The following is a 17289-nucleotide window of genomic DNA, read 5'->3' on the forward strand; positions in this document are numbered from 1 at the left end:
CTCGTAAGCCCAAAGACGTAAAATCCCCATGCGGCAAGGTAAAAGCTGGCACTCTGCACACTGATGAGACCCTCAAAGACAAAGAGCAAAGAGCATCTTCCCTCTTGAATGAAATAATTGCAAGCTGTAAATTGGTCCAGTCCCTTTGTGGAGTTTAAAGTATTACAGAGACCCACCCATCTTTAGTTTCTACCGTTTATTTGGCCAACATTCATTAAATGCCTTGATTTCTATTAGACCTAGGCAATTGTTGAGACCTTTATTTTTTAAATCAACTAAATATAGCAGCTCATGCCAGCACTCAGAACGCTAAGGCAGGAGGATGCCATGAGTTTGAGAGCAGTCTGGACAGCATGGTGAGTTTCCAGTCAACCCAAGCTAGAGTGAAACCTTGTCTCAACAAAGCAACACGAGTACACCACAGTCCATATGGTCTTAGGGGCTTTAAAAATTTAACATATGTTTATGGAAATAAAGTTTCTATTGTGTTTAGCTTTCAGAAATGGCCTGTTTTTCCCAGGTAACTTTTTTCCCCCTTCTTGCTATAAAATAGGCACCCAATGACACCTGCCAGCTACATAGCTACATTCCATCCTGAGCTCCTCACTGCTTGCTCTCTGGAGGGAATATAACAGCCATGGTCATGCAAAGTACTGAAGAAAACTTACAGCATGAGTCTGCAATTAGGAGGAAGACAGTGGGCCGGCAGGACTGGAAGGAGGAGGTGGACCATCAGTCAACAGCAGAGAACCCAGTAGGCCTAGCTTCTGCTAATCTCCACCAGTGAGATCCCAGGAGATAGGAGACCCTTTTCTCCCCTCTGGGGAACCAGAGCATGCATTTATCCTGTGCCCGCCCTGTCCGCTCTCCCCACTGCAGCCCTGGGGAGTGAATCTAGGGCCTCACGCAAATCAGAAAAGTGTTTTACACTGAACTATATCCTCAATCTTTCCTACACTTTACTTTGAAACATAGGCTCAATGAACTCTCCGTCCTGAGGGGTCAGGGATTTAGCTCAGTGGTAGAGCGCTTGCCTAGCAAGCACAAGGCCCTGGGTTCGGTTCTCAGCTCTGGTGGAAAAAAAAAAAGAAAAAGAAAGAAAGAACTCTCCGTCCTGGCCTTGAACTTGAGACCCGACAGCCTCGGCTTCAGTCAGCCTCCTGAGGAGCTGAGGTGGCAGGTGTGTGTCACCAGGCCGAGTCTGATTGTTTCACTTGCTCTTTCGGCCTTGGGTCCTTGTCTTTGTCTGGTTCCTCACGCGTCTGGGTGGCATCCTCTAGACTGCTGCCTTGCGTGAGTGCACGCCCTGCATTCCACACGACTCCGCATATCCGATGGAATTCCCATACAGTGGCTGGGCTCTGTGCATGACTTACAGCCCTCTCCTGTCCATCTCACTCCATTTTCCATTTCCAGCCAGCTGCTGCCTGGGCCAACTATCTGTCTTCACTTTTATGAGCCCATCCTATCAAGAATATATTTGAAATAAAACCAAATACAGCCCTTCTCTACCAAAACCTAGTGTGAAAGTTCACCATTTCCCCACACTTGTCCTGATGTAAGGCTGCCTTTGTCTCACACTAATGGATCTCAGACTAACGCAAATGCTTTGCTTTGGGTTTTCTTTGCTGGAGGTTTGTTGTTTTTTTGTTCTTTGTTTTGTGTGTGAGTTTGTTTGTTTTGTTTTGTTTGATTTTGTTTTTGAGACCCAGAGGGCCTGGAACTCTCTATGTAGCACAGACTGGCCTCAATCTCCTGATTGATCCTCCTGCCTCTGCCTCCCAAGTGTTAAGATCATAGGCATGCACTGCCATGGCTGGCTCAAAAACTTTTAAATTGGTCTTATAGTTATGTCATGTAAAGTCTATGTGTGGTTAGTATTCACTTGGATGTCAGAAGGTCTTCAGGAAATGTGAGGTGTGAATACCAGCGAATCATGAGTGTAGACAAGGATTGTAGAACTTTAACCCACAGAGGCCAGTGTTAGCAATACTTAAGCAAAGTGTAAAGTACCAAGCAAGCACCCTCAGCAGGTGCGCAAGAGTGGCAGTGTTCCCTTTTTATCCCAGTAAGACTGACTTAAAATAGGAGCCGAGTGTGAGAAACAGTTGTTTCTCGCCCAGTGAAAATCTTCTTTGAACAACCTCATATACGACAAGACAAAAAAAGGAATATCTCCGTCAGCCTAGAGAAATGAACATTATCAAGTAAAGAATGAAAATTGAACGGCTAAAGAGAGATGGCTCAGTGGTTAACATCCCTTGCTACTTTTCCAGAGGACCTGAATTCAATTCCCAGCTCCCAAAGTTTCCTGCACTCACACGTCCATACCCCTCCACACATCCAAGCACACTTACATATAACTAAAGATAAAAAAAAAATTAAATAAGAAAGATTTAAAATGGATCCACATCCTTAAAAATAGCCATATGACAATGCAATAACAAACTCACCGTTGCTTGGGATTGCTTGTTGGGAATTCTTCGACTTCACACTTTGTTTCCCTTTTGTGGGTTTTTCTGAGTTTGAGTCTTTCTTCCCTTTCCTCTTCAGGGGCTGAGGAGATGAGTTGTCACTGGAGCCAATGGTTGACTTAGATTGGCGATAATTTCCCTAAATGACAAAATATTAGACCCTTACTATTGGGTAATGAACTCTCAAAGGTATTCCCAGTACACACATGTGTGTAACTAGTGATCCCAGAGATGGGGCCCTGCATTCATTTCCAACTGTTGGTCTTGGTTTCACGCTAAGTGCAAACGCACCTTCCTAGAGGCAGGAGGAAGGCCTGGCTGAGGGTGGAGCTCGGAGGCACAGCGCTTGGCTAGTGCTTTGTGAGACTAAGATTCCATCACCACGGCACACAGAAAAACAGAACCAAAGCCATTCCTTGGCTGGGGAGGTAGATGGCTCAGTAAAGCACTGGCCCACCCAAGCAGGAGAACCATACTTCAATTCCCAAAGCCAAGAGGCAAAGCCAACCATGGAGGTCACACTTACAATCTCAGCTATGGGGAGGGATCACTTAGAGCTCCACAGCCATCTAGCCAGCCCAGGCAAAATGGGGTGGGGGACTTCAGGCACTGTCAAAAACAAACAAACAAGCAGAAGGGACCCCAAGGAACAACATCAGACATTGACCTCTGGGCACACACAGTTCCCTCATCAGCTAAATGTGCCTGATGCAGCTGCCTTTATACTGTCCCAAGGATGAAGGGGAAGATGTGTAACATAACGAGAATATTGCCTGATGCTAAGGGTCTGGTGTTTTCTCCAAGATCAGAGGACATAGAATATAAAGTCATATCAGAGATAGAGGTGTGGGTGCATGATACAGTACTTGCTTAGTGTGTGTAATGTCCTGCATTCAGTCTCCAGTACTGCAAGAATAAAATAAGTAAGTAAATAAATAACTCGACCGTATTGGAGCAACCTTCATGTAACATCTGTACTATGCTACTATCTGAAAATAAATGTAGTAATATTAAGTAAACAAATCTGCCTGGAAGCCTATTATAAATGCTCACTTTAAACATTTATATATTCAGTCACCCAAAAGCATTTAAATGGTTTTAGCCATCATCCAATTAAGAATAGAAAAAAAATCACCATCTTACAAATGAAGTTATTTATGCTATTTTGTCACAGCCTACAAGAAAATGAATCATGCATAGATTTATTAACAGTATGAAAACTTGTCCAAATCTATAACATTTTTGCATAATTTAATTTCCATTCCACTGGCAATTTAGACATCCAGTTTCCATTTAATTATTGCATTATCTACAAGAAGAGATTTATTTTTTCTTTCTGTTCTTTCAGTACAGTTATTGTCTGGAGAAGACAGACAGCATGGCAGGGAGTGGAGCTTCCGAAGTCATTAGCCAAGACCCAGACTGTAGTCTGCAGTCAGCGCAGTCCATACAGCCTGAGATTCCAACACTGTAAATGCTTGTGACGACAGCACCCCTTCATAGATGGTTGGTGCCTTTCTAGAAGGTTGGAAGATGCCGTTAAATGTGCTATTGAATGGCCAGTGAGTGAGGCAGTTGGCTCCCAACAAGGATGGTGTTACTACACTCTGGGAAAACCTCACTCACCAGCAGCAGTGTGTGACAAGAAAGATCAGAGATCTTGCTGTAGACTGCCTAGGTCAATAATTTTACCTCACTTCCAGAAGGGACAGTTAGAGGAGCAGCTTAGGAAGCGTTAAGAAAGATGGGTTAATTTTTATTCCTTCTCAAGTTTCTGATGAAGATGAAGACCAGATAATTTAGTTTTACAATTAAGCTTAGTTGTTTAGGGGTTAAGATGTTTTTAGGTCTAGATAGATGTTTTAAGTTGATAATGACAAGACATGATAGACATTGATTTACATTCAAAATTTTAGACTCACCAAGATAGGAAAAATGTTTTCTTCAAGGCTACCAAGTTCAAATAGCCAAAACATTATGAATGTAACATTTTTATAATTTCTGATTGTTTTGTGGTTCTTCTTGCTGTATGTAGTTTATTGTATTTATGTGTAATAAGATAAAGGTATACATAAAAATAAATAAATAAAAACTTAAAAAAAGAAAGAAAGATGGGCTGAGGGCTGGGAGGTGGCTCAATTGGAAGACTTCCCCTTGGAACAGTTGGGCCAGGGGCAAACCCAAATAGGAATTCTCCACTTCTTTCCCTGTGCCTTCCATTTCTCTGTGGTTTGTGTTCTGTGGCAGATCTCTTGTCTGCCTGGTGTGTGTGTTTATCCCTGTTGCCTATCCATAACTAAGATTTTTGTTCTATAATTATTGAACAGCATAAAAAATTGTATAGAAAGATAATGGTGAATACTTTTCCCAGAAATTTTTAGCAGAGTTTTAGAGGGAAGAATTTACATTTTTGACCCAGAGTAGCACTCAGAACTACAAACAGACATCCACATGTGTTTTCAACATTCATGGTGATTATTTGTTTTGTTAAAGGTTGCTTCCAACCTGTTGACTTATTTTAGCAATTGATAAACACAACATGCACACACACACACACACACACACACACACACACACACACACACACACTATTCCTGATGGTCAGGGGTGTAGAAGAGTACATAGTTTAAGATTAAAGCCATACATATAGCTTGGTTAGAAAAGATGATTGCCTGGGAAGGGCAAAACATATTAAGGTTGGTTCTATTGTACCTTAAAGGTAAAAGGTTAAACTTAAACCTGCTATGTATGCAGTGGGATAGCAGGCCGAGTTCATGGTTCTGAATTATCTCAAGGCACGTTATTTTGGTTTGGTTTGGTTGGTTGGTTTGGCTTTTCAAGACAGAGTTTCTCTGTATCATCCTGGAACTCACTCTATAGTCCAGGCTGGCCTTGAACTCAGACCTGCCTGCCTCTGTCTCCTGAGTACTAGGATTAAAGGCATGCGCCACGACCACCTGGTTCTCAGGGCATATTATTCAGTTGGTTACAAGACAGGCAAAAGCTCAGTTTCTGAAAGCAAGATGTGTTTTCAGGAAAGCTGTTCCCACGGGAATAGTGCTTGCCACACAAAGCCTGAGGAGCTGGGTTCAGATCATCAGTGTGCCTCTGAGAAGTCAGCAGTGGAGGAGGCAGGGCACAAAGTCAGGAGCCTGCTGGCCAGCTAGTTTATCCAATTACTGGTCACCAGGTTCAGTGAGAGATTTTAATCTCAAAAACTAAGGTGAAGAGCCATCGACCAGAGCCCTTGATGTCAACTGATCTCTACACACACATGCACACATGTGTACATACACCACATGTACATGTGCACATACATACAAACACAAGCATGCACATGCACACACAATAAAATAATAAAATCGTATTTGAAATTCTTTTTAAAGACTGGTTGATTCAGACAGTCCTAGGGGGAAGGAATGTTGTTGGTAACTGATGTTCACACATGCTCCGAGCCATTCAGTAAGGAATACCATCCAGATACCTTTCAAGTGAACCATAAACCCAACTGAGAGAAAAGAAAGAATTGCTAATGCTTTGTCTTATAACTTGTGTATGATACATAAATCATATGGAAGTTAAAGAGGGAGGAAGGAGAGCGGGAGGGACCACCTGCTGCTCATGTGACATGGTCAGACACCATCAGTCACTGCTCTTAGATTTCAGGGAGTGTCTTCAACCCTACTGTGTGTTAGTTGGTAAAGCAGCACCACTATGAACTCACGCCATGCTTTTCAGCTTTAAAGGAAGGTGTTGTCAGAAGCGTTGTCTACTGAAAAGAACCCACTTTCTCCAGGTATGATTTTTTTTCTTTTCTATTTTAGATAGGGTCTCTAATGAATCCTAGAGCTCCCTAATTGGATAGACTAGCTGTCCAGGAAACACCTGAGAATTTCCTGTCTACACTTCCTCATCGCTGGGATTTTAAAACCATGCCTGTATGCCTGAGTTTTGTTGTTGTTTGTTTCTTTGTTTGTTTTGTTTTGTTTTGTTTTAATGTGGGAGCTGAAGATCCAAACCCAGGTCACCGTGCTTCCCAGACAAGTCCTTTACCCACCGAGTCCTAATATCTAGAAACACCCACTATGGGGCGTGGCCCTCTAAAAGAGCCATCCCACACATAGCACACTATGGTCATGTGGAAACAATCAAGAAGCAACCAAAATTTAGAGGGTGCCTTGCAAAATTTAGTACCAGGAGCCACTTTAGCCACTGGCCTGCCTGTACCTCACATGGACACCCTCCAGCCATTGGCCTGCCTGTACCTCACATGGACACCCTCCAGCCACCGGCCTGCCTGTACCTCACATGGACACCCTCCAGCCACTGGTCTGCCTGTACCTCATATGCACACTGAAAGATAAATAAGAAGCTCAGAGTTGGCTCCAAGTGTAGCCTTCAATAGCCCCTCCAACCTCCACACCTACGCACAGTGGGGCACAGCTGGATCTCAACTCTACAGCTCCCTAGGCTCTTTCGAGGAAGATCTAGCCAACTCCAACCTGATAAACTTCCTAACACACACTCATACACACACACACACACACACACACACACACACACACACACACACACACACAGTAAAGCATAAAGTACCAAGGCTGAGGTCATTTTGTGAGCTTGCTTTGCTGAAGACTTCTAACTGTGCACCATAACTCTGTTGACATCGCCCTCACACATGCACCTACTGATGGCAGGTATGAACTGACCTTTTGCCCCTACTGGCCTCAGTTTCCCCATGTGTCAGAATGCAATTTGAGGAATAAGAATTTTACTTTAATGTGCTTATAATTTGCCTCAGAGCCGGACGTGGTGGTGCACCCCTATAATCCCAGCACTTGGGAGGCAGAGGCAGATGGATCTCTGTGAATTTAAGGCCAGCCTGGTCTACAAAATGATTCCAGGACAGCCAAGGCTATCACACAGAAATCCTGTCTTGAGAAATCAAAGCAAAACAAAATAAAAGTAAAATATAATAATTTGCCTCACAGTGATTTTGATACTCGTGAAGTCACGGTAGCCAATGAGTCCTGTATCAAAACCCTGGACGTTCTTATGTTCCACCCCAAAGTACTGACCATAAGATGCACTGACCCCAGATGGTTTTTAAAAAAAAAAAAAAGCCATTTTTCTTTTCAGCATTTTGGACATTTTCACCTCTTTTCCTCTAGAGGGCACCCTGATCCTGTGCGGTATGACTGCGAATGGCAGACCTGCATTCATGGTGTTTTTCTGTACAAAATAAATCACTTTTCTCTTTTTGGATATAAGAGTAGAATAACAGCCTAAAATTATTCTCAACTTAGTAAATCCTGCATTCCTCCTACCTGTGAGTTGGTGGGCAGTTTTGTACGATGTATTCTACTAGTTGTTTTCCGTCTACTCGTATCCTAAAGTCCTCTACTGCCTCCTCTCCTCCCGACTCTTCTTCGTGCACTAAAACAGTTACTAGAAATCTATGTGGGAGACATGCAATCTTAACAACCTAGTGCTGTGTCCCCTTTAAGTTCAGCGCACCTAAAGCAGGAAGTTGAGCCCCTCCTACACAGTCCCCTCACTCATAACCCTCCCCTGGGGCCAGACAGTTAATGATCTATCTATGGAGCCCAGTGTTCCCGGAGAGCCTGTTCATTACAGCAAAGGCGTGAACTAGCTCTTCTGTTAAAAACCAAGCTTGTGACTGGGTTTGCTGGCATAGGGTGCTGTCAGCGGCTCACTGCCAGGCATCCGCACACCCCTAAGTGAGCTGCCTGTGAACCCTGTGTGCACCAGGCACTGTGCTCTCGATTAGTCTCTGCTCAGAGAATACTAACCAGAGAGCAGCACAACCTTCCTGTCCCCTCTCTCCTCTCTTGTTCCAACCAACTTTCCTCCTAGTTCTTCCCTAGCGGACTGGTCTCTCATGCACTAGAACAATAACCTGTGCACAGTGAAAGCTCTGAAATCTCTAGACACCCAGGGACCGCAACTGGGCCCCAGGTAGGAACAGTCACTCAACAAACAGCTGCTGGGCAAGCAAACTGACCAGCAGCCACACACTCAACACAGAGTTATAACAGAGAGCCCCCGCCAGCCCTACAGCCACACAGTTCCCATACTTGGACTCCAACCACCCTCTGCCCTTCCTTATATCTTTTCCCCGACCTGTGTCTGCCATGGTGAGCTTTCAAATTTACAAATCAAGGTCTGGAGAGATGGCTCTGTGGTTAAGAGCACTGGCTGGTCTTGCAGGGGACCCAAATCGAGCTCCTAGGACCCATGTCAGGCAGCTCACAACCACCTGTAACTGGAGCTGCAGGGGATCTGACACTCTCTTCTGGCCTCCACAGGCACCTGCATTCATGTGCACTCACCCATTCATACACATACACAAGGACACATAATTTCAATTTTTATCTTCAGAAGTATAAACCAAATACTAGCTTACTTAAGCCACTCAGTGGCATCCCATGAAGGTCTGGATACAACCCTTGCTTGGTTTATATGATTTCGCCTGCCTGCTCCTCCCACTTTACTCAGCACCTTGGTCTTTTCCCTCCCTTTCACCTATTAAGCTCTTTAACAACAACCTGGATAGTCTTGGTTTCTCTGCCTCCACTTCCTCCCTGTCATCTCTTTTCTGTATGATTGGCTCCAGGACAGCTTCGTTCCCCTGGCACATATACATGGACTTGGAAGGATACCCTGTAAGATCCTGGCCAGTCTCTTTACATGTATAACAATGAATGTGTCTAGTCATTCCTGGCACGTAGCAAATACTCAACAAATATGTGTTGAGTGGGTGGCTGATAGGATGAATAGACTGATATAGGTTGATACAGTGACTGGATTGACAAGTGATAGAATAGGTGAGTGGGTAGCTTCTAGAGTAGATAGATGGATGGCTAACAGCAGATGGATGGGTGGATGGATAATGAGATGGATGATAGGATGGGTGAGTGATGAAATAGATGGATGACAGAGTGGGTAAGTACATGGCTGATAGAGAAGATATATAGATGTAGGTACGTGATGGGGTGGGTAATAGAGTGCATGGCCGTTGGGGTGGATGGGTGGATGGTTGGCAGAGTGTGCAGGCTCATAAAATGTGTAAGTGGTGCCTAATAGAGCAGAAGGATGCATGGCTGGTAGAGCAGAGGCATCATAGATGTACAGCGAGATGTACAGCTGGTGAAGCACACAGGTGAATGACAGCATGGCGGGATGGAAAGCTGACGAGATGAGGGGTTGGAATGGCTGATGGGCTGGATGGGTGGATGGCTCATGGGATGGGTGAACGGATCGCTCATAGAGTGTACTGGTGGGTGGCTGGTTGTGAGGATAGATGGTGGATAGAGCAGAAGGATGTGTGGTTGATGGTGGAAGGGGGGAGAGCTGATGGAGTGATAGTTGTCGGATGCATAACTGAGAAAGCGAACAAGAAATAGGTGGATATACACAGCCCTGTGGGAGAGCTATGACAGAGAGACAAGCTGCCATTTTAATTGTTATATTTTAATAACATGGGGATATGTTTAACCACTTTGAGCCTGTTTTCTATGGGATGGGTATACCCCTTGTATCTTTGAGTCACTTCTTCAATGAGACCTCTGCACAGCTATCTAAATAGGTTCTCTCTTTATTGCCTCACATACTGTTCTGAAGTTTTCTTCCATTTTTATCATGTTCTCTAGTTATCCGCTGATTTATGCAATTGTTGGGTCAACAGTTGTCTCCTGCAATAGACCACGAGCGTCAAAGAGATGAGCATCCTTTTACTGATCTATGCCCCCCCCAGGACTCGGTACCCACTCAGACAGCTGGATACTCAATGCCCGTTCTGGGTATTCACCACAAATGCAGAAATCTCCCTAAGGAGTGACCAGGGACGGGAGCCACATGCGTGCTGAAGCATGTGCTGTGGAGCAGGGACTGTCTCACATCTTTACTGAAACGTTTGGCTTTGCAGAGTTCATGCTAGCAAATACAAAACTGCAAAGCACGATAGCTGAGGATGCGAAGAGCTGGGTTGTGACCCTTGTCGTGCCATCCACTTTCCCTGTGACCCTGGGTCACTTATCCAGTTACGCTGGGTCTCTCTTTAACCACTGCGTGTCTGTCCTGTGAGAGTGAAGAGCTGAGACGTGCATGCTGTGTATGCAGAAGGGGTTCTGCCACAAGGCCCGAAGAAAGATAAGAGAACAAAATACAATTTTTGGGGCTGGAGAGATGGCTTGGAGGTTAAGTCTGCTTACTGCTCTTGTGGAGAAGACAAGTTTGGTTCCTAACATCTATATCAGGAAGCTACAGCTGCCTGTGATTACATCTTCAGGGCCTCTTAACCCTTGTGTAGCCTTAGCGGGTACTTGCACTCATGTGCACACACCCCCACCACCACCACCACAAAGGCACATTTACATGTTTAGAAATAAAACAAATGTTAGTAAATGAATTTCCAAACCCTTAAATGTATGGGTTTCACTTATCATTTTAATAGTGAAGGATTTTCAGCTACTAACATACAAACTCTCACTCCCCTTCCCCTCCACCCTGAGAGGCCAGATGCTCCACTCTAGGCTTAGTCATCTGTGGTTATCACTCAACTGCCCTGATTAATACTCATCCATTCCATCAAGCTACATCACTACTGGTGCCTCAAATCAGACCATTGTGTGGCTAGCCATATCAATTCAGCACACTTGGAAGGATGCCGTTATTAATTATTTCTTCTGCCTGTCCTCTTTCTGATCACTGAACTACCATTTTCTCTGGCATCCAAACTCAAAATCCCTGTGGTTGTCTCTGGTTCTATCTTTTTTCCATAGACCATATCTATCCAATCAGCAAGCAAACTCTGTCTTCATGAATAATAGTCAGGTCCAGTTTCCCTTGCGGGCTACCTAAGTCTAGACTTGGCACATGATACCCAGGCCACTTTCTGTGGAACCACATGCCATAAGTCAGTCACTCCCCCGCCCCCCTTCTCTCTAAAAGAGCTGAGGCTCCTTAGCTGACGCAGATAGCCTTTTTTTTTTTTTTTTTTTAGCCTCTCAGAGGCTTTCAGACTTCCCTCTACTCATGCTGGAGTTCATGATCATATAGAAATTGACTTCCCGGTCATTATGTAGCTGTCGTACATTGAGCAAAATAAACTTACAGATCTGAAAAAAAAAAAAAAAAGAAATTGACTTCCCGGGCACATCACCCTACACACATGGAGGGTCTCTGCTGAAGTTGGCCTAAGGATTCCTTGGCCACAGTGTGCAAGGGTCAGACCCTATATCTCAGAGCAAGCAGGTGCACATGATCCCTTGCCTGCCAGTTGCTCGGTAGAAGGAAGCCTTTGACCTGTTGTTGTTGTTGTTGTTGTTGTTGGGATTTTTTGTTTATTTATTTAATTTTAAACACAGAAGGCAGAAGCACCTGCATTCTTCAGAAACAAATTTAAGAAAAAGAAAGGAAGGAGGATAAGAAGAAGGAGGAGAGAAAATATAATTTCTAAATCTAAATTCATGGGTCTTAATTTGCTTTTCACTATGTAGGTCCTAGAGAGAACTTGGCACAGCAGGGCCTTGATGGACACTGAACAATGGTTATTATGATGGCATCGCCACAAACCCCCACCACCCCCTCTCTGCCACACACACACCCCACCCTCCTCCTGGAAGCCCTCTCTTCTCAGCTGCATGCCCTGAAATCCACACTAGTACTCAAGGGCGACGCTCAGACTCCATTTTCTTGGTTGTCATATGCTGGGTATTCCGTGCCAGGCTGCTCATGGCCTCCCAGGTAGTTTTCCACCTTCCCTTAGGGTGTGGAGAGTGTGGAGGGCAAGAGCTTTGTCATAAGCAGTTCAGACTGCTTGAATGGCTGTCCAGTCAAACGATAAAAAACAAACTTCTCTCCCTTGTTTGTTAAGAATGTCATGAAATAAAATAGTAGGGGAAGAGGGGCCCATGTTCACTAGGAGACTGTGTCACTGCTCACTAAGCACTTACAACACAGGACACCACAACTGCCACTCAGCTGATGAGAGTCGGGTAGAAAGGCCAGGTCAGGGCTGATCATTCCTGCGGAAGCCACTGGGAGGTCAGAGAGCCCACAGGCCGAGAGACCTGCTGCAGCAGCCCTCAGAAACAAAGCAGACTGCAACTCCAAGGGAGCTAGAGATGACGCAGGGCTAGGAGGTGAGCTGCAGTGCAGACTAGACTTTAGGGGGTGAACTGCAGTGCAGGCTGGAGGTTAGGGGTGAGCTGCAGTGTAGGCTGGAGGTTAGGGGTGAGCTACAGTGCAGGCTGGAGGTTAGGGGTGAGCTGCAGTGCAGGCTGGAGGTTAGGGGTGAGCTGCAGTGCAGGCTGGAGGTTAGGGGGTGAGCTGCAGTGCAGGCTGGAGGTTAGAGGGTGAACTGCAGTGCAGGCTGGAGGTTAGGGGGTGAGCTGCAGTGCAGGCTGGAGGTTAGGGGTGAGCTGCAGTGCAGGCTGGAGCTTAGGAGGTGAGCTGCAGTGCAGGCTGGAGCTTAGGAGGTGAGCTGCAGTGCAGGCTGGAGCTTAGGAGGTGAGCTGCAGTGCAGGCTGGAGGTTAGGGGGTGAGCTGCAGTGCAGGCTGGAGGTTAGAGGGTGAGCTGCAGTGTAGGCTGGAGGTTAGGGGTGAGCTGCAGTGCAGGCTGGAGGTTAGGGGATGAGCTGCAGTTCAGGCTGGAGGTTAGAGGGTGAGCTGCAGTGCAGGCTGGAGGTTAGGGGTGAGCTGCAGTGCAGGCTGGAGGTTAGAGGGTGAGCTGCAGTGCAGGCTGGAGGTTAGAGGGTGAACTGCAGTGCAGGCTGGAGGTTAGGGGTGAGCTGCAGTGCAGGCTGGAGGTTAGGGGTGAGCTGCAGTGCAGGCTGGAGGTTAGGGGTGAGCTGCAGTGCAGGCTGGAGGTTAGGGGGTGAGCTGCAATGTAGGCTGGAGGTTAGGGGTGAGCTGCAGTGCAGACTGGACTGTTAGCAAATGAATTACACATTGCAGACTCTAGGTTCCACATCACAGGCACAACATCAATCCTTGCTCAGGTAACAGTGAAAGAACGACCAGGAAAAGCTTCTGGGGTGGAACTAAACTTTGAGGATGATTATTGATTTTTTTAACAGAGAAATGCAACCAAGGATCACCATATTCTTACCTAAAGTTCCTTTTCTGTCTTTCTTAGACACAGGGGACAAGACTACCTAAGCCCTACAGTGACCTCTCAAGGATCTCACAGCATAAGCTACACCATACCTACGTGAGGAAAAGCATTAGCTTTTGTTCAGGACTTCAGCTGTGACACTGAGACTCTCATAATGTTTTATATATTTGCTTATATGCCATTAAGTAACTAAGATTTATTGCTTTGAATTTAATTGAAACCCAAAGGATGGCTCTACAGAGAGACGGACGCTAATGAGGAAAGCTGCTGATACTTACGCTCCCTTTAGACTTCCTGGATCCAGCCATGGGAGGCAGTGAAGACGCTTTCTGACTGTGGAAACAAATTGCAATTTGGACGTCTGAATGTTAGTTACAAATATTACATGATATACGGTAATCATACTAACCTGCTTTCACCACCCAGAAGCCCCTGTCCATTCACCCTTGTGGTTAGTGCCACAGAAATCTCAAAATCCCATTCTAAATCATTTTAATGGTTTCCTGGATATGATCTGACTTGATGCTTACAAATAAACTTTTAATACATGGTTTTTTAGTAACAGTTTTATTTCAAATTTCCAAGCTTTCTATTTGTAGATTTAAAAAATATCATTTCTTAAGCTAAATGACAGTCATGCCAGATTAAGTTAAAAGCAATAAATCTGTTGGGCATGGTGGCCCCCATCTAGTAATCCTAGTCCTAAGGAAGCAGAGTCTCAGGTATCGAGAGATCAAGACTAGCTTCAAAATAGTAATAATGATAATGCTGACTTTTAAAAGTAATTTCTACTATGAACATCTCTGATGAAGAAGAGTGAAAAATGCTGACATTTATATCCAGAGTTTTTAAACTGGCCAATTATCACACTATCATCATCATCAACAACAACTCTTTTTCATAAGTTTCAGATGTCTGTGTCATTAGGCAAAAATCCACCTTGAAATTTGTCTCCAAAAGTAGAAGGACACACATATAATGGTGAACCCTATGACTGTGTATGAAATAGGCAGTGAGTCTCTGTTTTTATATTCCCACAAGACCTGGTGCTGCCCACAGCAGGCTGACCTGCATTGCTAAGCACAAGTTGCTAAAGGATTGGATTTCATGGGTTGGGTACTCAACAACCAGTCTGCTGGCAAAGGACTCTAGCATTCATGAAGGCCTGGGCTCTTAAATCGTCCCAACACCCCTGAAATCGCATCCTGTTTCTCTCTAGAAGCCTCAGCTAACCTGCATCAGCCTCGCAGAATGCAAACTACAGGGAACACACTGGTGGAGTCCCACTCTGCCTCCTCAGAGGACAGCCAGGAGAAGGCAATTCCAGGAGCCAAGAGGCCCTGAACTCAGTACAAACAACAGAGGTGGGTCCCCAGCACCCACCTTAAAGGTTCCAGTGTCACTGCTCAAGGCTCTCCAGCACAGATGCCAAACTATACATGACATCCACACAAGACATCCTCACAAAGGGTTTTCCCAATGGAAAAAAAAAACATAGTACGTCATGTGTAACTAAAGTGAAAGCCTTGCTGAGGCGATGGCTCAAGGGATGAAGAACTTGCAAAGCATGAAGGCTAGAGTTTAGATCTCCAGGGCCCATGGAAATACTGGATGGTCACAGAGACTGGTTTGTAATATCAAGGCTCAAGGTGCAGAGATAAGGGACCCCAGAAATAAGCTGTCTTAAGTTGGATCAGCAAGCCTGGGGCTTAAGTGAGAGACCTTGTCGCAAAGAGTAATGCAGGGAGCAACCGAGAAAGATGGGACATTAACCTCTGACCTCTACATGTTCATGTGCACACATACAAGTAAACATATAAACACACACACACACACACACACACACACACACACACACACAAGCACGCGTGCACACACATACACACACACATGCACGCGCATGTGCATACAGGCATGTGCACACACAAGTACACACACACACGCTTGTGTCAAATTTGCAGCCTCCTATTTGTTTATGCAAGTACAATTACATTGCTTTTGTATTTTACGGTTTTTAAAGGGGATGAAGGGGATGTAATCCAGATGAGGCTGTGCATGCCTGTCATCCCAGAGGAGGACGCAGAAAAAGGATGAGTTCAAGGCCAGCCTAGACTGCCTAGCAAGTTAAAGAATAAGCAGGCTACCAAAATGAGACTTGATAGCCTATGACCACATAGTGGGGGAGGAGATCCCCTCGGTCATAGACCTAGGGGAGGGGAATAGGGTGAAAGCAGGAGGGAGGGAAGAATGGGAGGATACAAGTGATGGAATAATAATTGAGTTGTAATCTGAATAGATTAATAAAATTTAAATTAAAAAAAAAGACCAGTCTGGGGGGCTGGAGAGATGGCTCAGAGGTTAAGAGCACTGACTGCTCTTCCAGAGGTCCTGAGTTCAGTTCCCAGCAACCACATGGTGGCTTACAACCATCTATAGTGTGATCTGATGCCCTCTTCTGGCCTGCAGGTGTACATGCAGATGGGGCACTGTATACATAATAAATAAAATAAATCTTTAAAAAAAAAAAAAAAAAAGACCAGTCTGGGCTACAAGACACCCTGTCTCAAAAACAAACAAACAAACAAACAAACAAAGAAATAGAAACAAGTGTAAGCTACTGAAGATTTCTACCTAAGCCAATGGAAAACTCATTTGTTCTGCTGCACTGATATACTGTACAGCCGCCCATGAGGTTTACACAGAGAGCTCGTGGCCCTTTGTCTGCTTCACAAAGGAGTTCTGTGGTTACCTCAGAGGTGATGAGTCTTTCACAAATTTCACAGATTCTAACAGTATGTTTTATGCAACAGTCTGTGGTCACGAATGCTGCTCATTCTAACTGATGAGTAAGGCTTGGTTACAGAAAGGCTTGTTTTTGTTTGGTTGTGAGAGAGGACTCACAACCTTGCAGAGGATGGCTTTAACCCCCTTGTCCTCCTGCCTCCGCCTCTGTGCTGAGAATTCTGTGTGCACCTTCACACTTAGCCTCAGCCATACACTTATGTTTATATGTTCCAAATACAAGGGAACCCATGAGATGGGGCCTTTCTTCCCCACTGCCCACTCCTGATCCCCCGCCTCTTCCACACTGATGTCACCCCAGGTCTACTTCAACCAGTAACTAAAGCGTGAGAGTGGGCGAGCAAAGATGAAGACTTACCCATAGGGCCTTCTCATCGCTGACTTGTCAAAAAGTAACTCACTGTAAGGTAGTCTCTTGAACTTATCTCTACCAACGGCCACGTAAAACTGCCCGTTCTCCAGCTCGGCCCCGCTCTCAACCAGTTTTCCTTCTAACGTGTAGAGCCTGTCAAAACACCAATGCCAGCCATTAGAATCTCCACAGCATTCAGAGAGCTGCCAGAGTGATAACTAAACAAAGGCACTACGTTCCTCCAGGTGCTGACTATGAAGTCAACAGATTCAACAGGAATTCCCCTTCATACCAGAGAGCTGGCCACTATCTGGCTGAACAGGTGCCTGTCAGCACAGAGTCTCCTTCTAGTACCATAAGAAGATTTTAGAGGAGAAAAGTAACTTGGACAGAATGTATTTGTCTTAGTTTGTTATTTGGGGGTAAGGCATGTGCATGCCACGCTGAGTGTGGAGAGAGGTCAAGTCAGTATTCAGGAGTCGGGTCTCTCCTCCGAAGACTCACAATCAGGTCTTCAGGCT

General features: G+C 45.2%; 1 protein-coding gene across 2 annotated transcripts in view; it reads right to left on the reverse strand.

Annotated features, from left to right (window-relative positions):
* Positions 1-17289, reverse strand: part of DCDC2 (doublecortin domain containing 2) — a 159439-nt gene that overhangs the window by 93968 nt on the left and 48182 nt on the right. For both annotated transcript variants that reach the window (XM_084794060.1, XM_084794061.1), the window contains 3 exons: positions 16775-16921; positions 13893-13947; positions 2454-2613 (listed from right to left, as the gene is read on the reverse strand). In XM_084794060.1, the coding sequence (XP_084650186.1) occupies positions 2454-2613; positions 13893-13947; positions 16775-16921 (362 nt within the window). The remainder of the gene's footprint in view (positions 1-2453; positions 2614-13892; positions 13948-16774; positions 16922-17289) is intronic.

This window comes from Acomys minous, assembly GCF_964271855.1.
Source record: "Acomys minous genome assembly, chromosome: 9".
Lineage (NCBI taxonomy): Eukaryota > Metazoa > Chordata > Mammalia > Rodentia > Muridae > Acomys > Acomys minous.